General features: G+C 48.5%; 1 protein-coding gene across 1 annotated transcript in view; it reads right to left on the reverse strand.

Annotated features, from left to right (window-relative positions):
• Positions 1–8,042, reverse strand: part of NRF1 (nuclear respiratory factor 1) — a 33,935-nt gene that overhangs the window by 21,714 nt on the left and 4,179 nt on the right. The window contains 6 exon segments of the mRNA XM_009075868.1: positions 180–304; positions 1,918–2,075; positions 3,609–3,710; positions 4,348–4,542; positions 5,063–5,221; positions 8,012–8,042. The exon segment at positions 8,012–8,042 is cut by the window's right edge and continues 15 nt beyond it. Of these exon segments, the coding sequence (XP_009074116.1) occupies positions 180–304; positions 1,918–2,075; positions 3,609–3,710; positions 4,348–4,542; positions 5,063–5,221; positions 8,012–8,042 (770 nt within the window).

Genomic DNA, 8,042 nt, shown 5'->3' on the forward strand with positions numbered 1-8,042 from the left:
GGTTAGTGCTACCATTTCCTTCTGAGATTCTAAGTCACAACCTGGTTAGTGACCACCTGCAGTGAGGGAGAACTATTTCACTAGCAAAACCTTGACACTGCAATATAAAGAGAGGAAAACCCCCCAGTTAAGAGCAAAGAAAAACAACAGATGAAGTCAAAGCTTTCCAGCAGCCTTACCATTGGCATCTTGCACTCCAGTAAGTGCTCCTACTGCTGCTGCAGTTTCACCAGACAGGACAATTTGTCCTCCACCTTGAAGAGTGGCTTCAGCCAAGGTGGCCACTGCATGGGCAGCTGCTTCACTGTGGCACAGGGAAGGGGAAAAAAAGAATTAGGAAGAGCAAACAAACAAATAAGTCCATTTTAACCAGGCAATGCATGTCAAGAGAATCAATTCCAAAGGGAGGGATTCATACTGGGCCCAGATGAAGTTATCCAGAGAGAAAACCTACACTGGAGGAGGAAAAGATGGGAAGAAACTGCTTCCATTGGCTTTTTTCAGACTGAAGATCTCTTGGGACACCTCTGTCTCCTTACCTTCACATCCTTTCAACTAGGACAATCCAAGTTTGCTGCATGTGGCTCCTTCCTACCTCTGGTTTTAGGCACAAAAGTCATTCTTTAGGCACTGGCACACTGTGGATCTCTGCAGATCATTCTGTTTAATGAGCATTATTTTTAGCCCAGGATTGTCACATTTCTTCACACAAAGGAGATCAGACCAAAAGGCCTTTCTCATGTGGGAACAGCCAGTGCCAGGGATTTGGGAAGGAGTTGGCATGATACTTCCCTTCCCACACACTCTCAGCTTCCCAGAGCTGCACCTGCACCATCAGCTTGGATTGGTCTAAGTCCCTTTGGAACCCATTTACACTTTTTGCCTTCACAACACCCTGTAACAATTTAATTAAATGCCCTTAAGGCTGATATTGTGAGAAACAGAAAATAACTGTTCCCTCTTTGTTTTCCTCAGGATTCCATAGACTTCCCATCATCTCTGTCCCAAGCTGAAGGGACACAGGATGGAGAGACTACACTATTCAAGGTGTAGACACACCATGAGTTATTTCAGAGGCCTAATCCTAGTTTGTTCTCTATGTCTTTCCCTGTAATTCCTCATATTCAACTTACTCTTTTGACAACATCTGCTCAGCAGTGATAAAACATTCCTGAGGCTGAATTTCCTACCAATTCTTACCTTAATGAGCTAAAAAAGTAGGTGTTTCCCTTAGCTGCCTCATGGATGCTCTCCCCTAACTGCCCTGATCATTCTCTGGTTTGCCACATATATTTTCCAAAGTTTCCCTGCTCTTTCCTCATATCCTGCTTAGACACTTTCCTGCTGTATCCACTCAGGGTGTATTGTCACTTCTGCCTCTCAGAGCAGCTCTTAAACACTTAGTGAACCAGAATGTTTTCTTGCACCTCTTTCCTACTTCTCTTGGCCAATATTTTCCTTGAACCTCCTTCCTTGGAGCTCTGTGGAAGCCATTTCACTGCAGGAAGGCCAAGGGCAGCACAGCAAACCTGTGCTAAGCAGGTGTAACTGGTGTTTACTGGTGTAACCCCATTTCCCAGTCACACAACACACTTGAATCCACCTTCAAGGCCAATTGAGCATATTAATAATCTGTTAAGAGATATCCCTGAAAATAATCATAATCCTAAGAGCTTTTCCAGTTACAACGTGTGTTCTCCACACACATGGATTGGTTCAAATCAATGAATTCATTACCCACCTCCACTCTTGTTCTCTTTTACAAGGCAGAATACTTCCCATCCTCAAACCTGACAGAGGAAATAGAGGGAAAGGAACAGCTCTCTGCGACCTTCAGAGTTAAAAGCAGTAGTAATGGGATGAAAACCCAGAAGGAGTCGTGCACACGTGGTTCAGCCCTCCTTCTCTCAGCCATACCTGTTGAGTGCCATGGTAACAGTTGCTCCTTGTTGCATCTCCTGAGATGCTGCCACTGCTGCTTCTGCTAAGGATGCCACAGCCTGCGTGGCCTCCGATGCCTGCGTCGTCTGGATGGTCATCTCACCCCCCTGTAGCGTCGCCCAGTTCTGCTCCACCTGTGAGGGACAACAAAAGGAGAGGCTGTAGGGGTGGATACTGTCCCATGGATGGATGGCTGCTTCCTGAGATGGAAGAGATGGATCGTTTCAAGAGGCCTTTGCAGAGTCCTGCTCACGCTTTGGCTTTGAGACAGGTGGTGCTAGGGTATAGGTTGGACCTGATGATCTCAGAGGTTTTTTCCAAACCTGATTGACTCTGCGATTCTGGAAATGAGGGAGGAAGTCTAGGATTCAAAGGCAGGTTAGATAAAGCCTTGAGCAAGCTGCTCTGGTGGGAGGTGTCCCTGCACAGGGCAGGGTAGGGTTCATAGTTTCATAGATTGTTAAGGGGCAGGTGGTGCTAGGGTATAGGTTGGACCTGATGATCTCAGAGGTTTTTTCCAAACCTGATTGACTCTGCGATTCTGGAAATGAGGGAGGAAGTCTAGGATTCAAAGGCAGGTTAGATAAAGCCTTGAGCAAGCTGCTCTGGTGGGAGGTGTCCCTGCACAGGGCAGGGTAGGGTTCATAGTTTCATAGATTGTTAAGGGGTTGGGTTGGAGCTCAGAGATCGTCCAGTGCCAACCCCCTGCCCTAGGCAGGGACACCTCCCACCAGAGCAGGTTGCTCAAGGCTTCAGCTAACCTGGAATGAAACATTGCCTGGGTTGGGACAGCCACAGCCTCCCTGGGCAACTGGTGCTAGCCTGGCCTTGGATGGATGAGTCCCCATCAGCCTCATTTTTGCCTCTGAAAGAAATTCCTTCAGGTCTCAAGAGACAGAACTGGTTCTTGAAAAACCCTCAAAAGCAGCAGCAAAGCCCTTCAAGGTCACTTCAGGCTGTTTCTCTCTGGGGCTGAGATGGAATCAGGCTCTGGTGCACAGCAAAGCTGTTGTGTGCTGCCACCTCTCGCCCTGACAGCCCATCCAGGCACAGCAGAGCAGAATGGGGACAGAAAACAACCTGAAGCCTGATTTAAAGGTTTACAAACCTGATCTAAACCTGATTTTAAATAAATCAGTGATTTTTTCTGCCATCCAAGCAGAGCTAAGCTGACTGTCCAGTAAGGGGTTAGAAAGCAACCTGAAACCTAATTTAACGGCTTAAAAACCTGATTTAAAACCTGATTTCATTAAAAAAAAACCTTAAAGGAGTATTTCTAGTGTTGATTAAAGAAAAAGGGGAAAAATGAATGTTTGCAAGTTTGAGAGTTCAGATTTATGCATCAAAATGCCAAAGAGAAACCAAAATGCCAAAGAGAAACACAAAATGCCAAAATGCCAAGAAACACAACATATATAATCTATAGGAGGTATAAAAGTATGAAATTCAGGCCTAAGGCTTCGACTCTAATTGTGTTTGTACAATCCTGAGTCAAAACAACACCAGTTCAGCACTTCCTACATGAAATTATTGAGTCTCATGGATGTGAGAGCCCCTAACGCTGCAGGTTTGGTGTTTGCTGGAACCAGCTCATTCTAGAACACACTGATGGAAGTAGAGAGAGGCCAATTCTGGTTGAGGCCCACAAACCTGCCCCAGATCCTCACCTCTCCATCAGTCACTGCAGAGTAATTGACCTGTGCAACGGTGACTGTCGTGGGCAGCTCTGAGGCGTCGGCCAATGTGGCCACTGTGGCACCAGTGCCAACCTAGGGGAGACAACAAAATGTTGGTCAACACATTGGTCATGCCAGGGAAAATGGCCAGAAAATTCATGCAAAAGGACATTCTGATTAAGAAGCATCATAGCCATGGAGAGAAACAGAGCTCAGAGGGACATGGAGCTCAAGGGACTCAAGGGGCTGAGGGAGAAGGATAAGGAAGTGTTGGAGTAAGTCCAGATGAGGCCATGGAGCTGAGCAGAGATTGGAGCACCTTCCCTACCAGGACAGGCTGAGAGAGTTGGGGCTGCTCAGCCTGGAGAGGAGAAGCTTGTGTGGAGAGCTCGGAGCAGCCTGCCAGGAGCTGAAGGGGCTCCAGGGAAGCTGCAGAGGGAATTGCCCAGGGAAGTGGTGGAGTCATCATCCCTGGAGGTATTCAGGGGTTCCAGCAGTGACAGGTTAATGGTTGGACTTGATGACCTTAGAGGTCTCCTCCAACCTTGATGATTCTATGACTCTAAGAGAGAGAATGAAACTGGTTCTTTGGGCTAACAAACTTGTGGGTAAGACATGCAAAAACAAAATCCTTGAAGGACAAGTTTAGCTCCCAAAAGGAGTTTCCTCCAAATTGATAACTCAATTCCAAGCCATGCTGGAAATGGAAGAGACAGAGGGATTCACTCACCTGGATGAGGGACACAGTGCCATCAGGGTTACTGAAGGTTTGTACCACAGTCTGTGAGGGCACCAGGTGTGCTATACTGTGTGTGGTGGTGGTCTGCTGTGTCTGCTGATCCTCAAAGGCATAGAGCAGGTCTTCGCGCCCGTGTTGCTTGTAGCAGTTCTTCACGATGGTTCTCAGTGCTTGGGTCCATGACACCTGCAGCAGGAGGTGAGAGGGAAGGGTCAGTGGGGAAAGTGTCCTGAACCATGTCTGCAGTGCTGTGATTTGTGTGTTGATCTTTACTGGGGTTTGCTGGGTGGTTTGCAATCAGTTCTCAAGCAAACAAGAGGCCTCAATAATTAATCACTCTCTCCGCATCCCATCCTTTCCCCTGGACTCACAGCAACCCGCCAGGAGCTGAAGGGACTCCAGGGAAGCTGCAGTGACAGGACAAGGAGGAACGGGGAGAAATGGAAAGAGGGAGAGTTAGATGAGATCTTAGGCAGAAGTTTTCCCTGTGAAGGTGGTAAGACACTGGCCCAGGTTGCCCAGGGAGGCTGTGGCTGCCCCAACCCTGGCAGTGTTCCAAGCCAGGTTGAATGAAACTTTGAGCAACCTGCTCTGGTGAAAGGTGTCCCTTCCCAGGGCAGGGGGTTGATGCTGGATGATCTCTGAGCTCCATTTCAAACCCTGAACACACTAAGGAACCACAAAGGCAGCCAGGGGAGACACCCACCCGCTGCTTCTGCTCGTCTGTGCGCACATCGCTGCGAACGTTGGCCCAGGGGATGTCCTCAGGCCACCAGATGGGTTTGCAGCTCTCCTTGCCCCAGCCTGGTTTGCCACGACCTGTGGAATACTTCAGCATCTCGGGGATGAAGGCTCGAAGCTGTGCCTGCAACAAAGCACATCAGAGGGTTGAAAGATGTTTAGGATCTCTTATCTCTGGTAGTTTTGAGGTGCATAGGACAAAGTCATTACATTCCACTACCATCCTGTTGGAGGCATCAGCTGGAAGAGGCCTGAATGCCTAAGGAAGATAGACAAGATCATCTCCTCCCATGACTCAGCTTTGTAGCATGTGGAGGAGCAGAAACAGAATGAAGTCAAACAATTATAGCACACCAACACACTGTATTCACACACTTCATGGTTCAAACACCACCATGAAGTGAACAAGACAACCTGAAAGGAAGAAAATAAATCAATCAATCAGAATAATGCCGGAAAATCCCACACTCAATGTCCCCAGAGCGTCAGGAACTCAGGTGTGAGCTGCTGTGTTTGTGGAGACGCTGCAAAGAGGATGGAGCTGCAGTAAACTGCAATATGCAAACCACCATCTCACACACACATACTTCTCCAGCCTTGTGTGCTCTAAGAGAATACAAAACTCACACAGGGTTTCATGGCATATTTGGTTTGCGTACCAGGGGCTCCTTGAAGGACCAGGAAAAGGTTGGTTCAGCTGCAGAACAGAGTAGGAAGGCAATGAGCACTCGTGACCTTATGTCAGAGAAAATCACTTGAACTTCAAGGTAAACAGCTGCATTTAAGAACAGCTTCCTACATGCCTTCAGAGCTTTTATAGTGAGTTATTCCAGAGAATCATTGAGTTGGAAAACCCACTAAGACCATCAACTCCAACCATTCCCAGCACTGCCAAGGCCACTACTGACCAGGTTCCCAAGTGCCATAGCCACGAGGCTGTTAGATCTCTCCAGGGATGTGACTCCACCACTACCCTGGGCAGCTGTGCCAGGGCTGGACAGCCCTTTCCAGGAGAGGTTATCCCAATACTCAACCTACACCTCCCCTGGCACAGCTTGAGGTGTTTCCCTTGTGCTGCCCCTTGTTCCCTGGGAGCAGAGCCTGACCCCACCTGGCTGCACCTCCTGCCAGGAAGTCACAGAGAGCAGAAGGTTCCCCTGAGCCTCCTTTTCTCCAGGCTGAGCCCCCACAGCTCCCTCAGAAGTTCTCCAGCCCCTTCTCCTTGTGCTCCAGCCCCTTCCCCAGCTCCATTGCCCTTCCTTGGACACACCTGAGCTTGTGACAGTGTCACTGGGAGTCCTTGGGCCACCTTACAACCTGGGATGTGTGTTCAGGGCTCTGGAGCACAGCCATGGAAGAGCATATGAGGACCAGCAGCATCACTTGCTGCCAGAGCAGCAGAGATATCCATGAGCTCATGGAGAACTCACCCACTCATGACCTTCTGCCATAAGAGTGTTCCTTCATCCCTGGCACGATGTTTCCAGGTCTGGATGTTGTCTCCATTGGCTTCAAGCTGTACATTAACCCATTTACAAGCTGCTTTTCCCACATTATATAGGGAGTATGTACTAAAACACCTTTTTCCCAGCCCAGGCCAAGCCTGTCCACAATGCACCTTCCACTGCAGGGTCAACAATCACCCTGAGGTGCTTCAGGTTCCCTGGCTGAGGCTCCACTGATACAAACAAACTTGAGAACAACAGTTTTTTGAGCTGTCTGGTGCAAAACCAGTTAAAAGCTCCTTCCCTCCACTTCTACCTGCAACATGCTCCTTGTTACCAGCTGGATTAATTACTGGTCCATGGAGTTCAGCAGCTCAAGGTACTTGTTAAGGAGGTTTGTGTTTAATCCACCAGGGAGACAATCAGCAGTGCCTCACAGGCTGCTCCACCGTGAGGACTTCGCTAATTAGTGCCCTAACGAGGCCTCACCCAGGCAGCCCACAAGGCTCTGACACAGACTATGACACTGAGACAAAGACCACACATCACTCAGGACTCAGGTGTGACCCTTTCACCTGTGGGAGCCACAGTTCCCCTGATCCCATCCATAAACCTCCCACAAATCAAACCTCTGCTACAAAAAGATAGCCCATGCTGTGGTTTGCACAGTTGTCAGTGCTGGAGAGGGCTCAAATAACCTCTAGTGTGAAGGGTTTGAATGCAACTGTTAGAAAGGTTTCTTTGATGCCCTTTGGTACACAGGTCTTCTAAGTTTTAACATTAGGTTCAAGTGTTAACGGTGGTGAGCTAATCTTGATTCTACCATTTGCAATGGCCCAAAGCAAAGACAGCAGCACTCCAGTGCTCCCTCTGCTCCAATCCACAGCAAGAAACAAAGGAGAGAATGAACCAGAGGACACAAGGAAGGTCCAAGAAGCATAAGCCAAAAAGGTATCCATAAATGACCTTCCTGACCTCGAGTCCTCAAGATCATTGTGAAGTAAGGAACAAATATTTTCCCTGTTCATCGTTCCTGGGAGGTGACAAAACCAGCTCCAAGGGGAATGCTGTCAGCAGCCTGAGCTCTCCTCCTCCTCCTCCTCTGCACCTCTAGGGAGGTGGTAAAGTCACCAGCCCTGGAGGTGTTTGAGAGGTGTCTGGATGTGACACTGGAGGATCTGGTTTAGGATTTAGAGGTTCCAGCAGTGACAGGTTAAGGGTTGGATTTGATGATCTTCGAGGTCTCCTCCAACCTTGATGATTCTATGATTCCTCACCACCATTGTTACTGTTTCACACAGCAAAGAAGCACCAATAGCACAGCTTGACATCTACCTGAGCTGTTACACTCCCACAGGAAAGAGATCAACTGCATCCCCCGGAGACAGACATAAGCTGCACTGCAAAATAACAGGATGTGACTGCAAGATGCCAAATCTCTCACTCTCACTGTGGCTCTGGCTGCTTACCTGGGTCATCTTGTCCACTGAGACAGGAATG

The sequence above is a fragment of the Acanthisitta chloris genome, unplaced genomic scaffold, assembly GCF_000695815.1.
Source record: "Acanthisitta chloris isolate BGI_N310 unplaced genomic scaffold, ASM69581v1 scaffold23335, whole genome shotgun sequence".
NCBI classification, from domain to species: Eukaryota; Metazoa; Chordata; class Aves; order Passeriformes; family Acanthisittidae; genus Acanthisitta; species Acanthisitta chloris.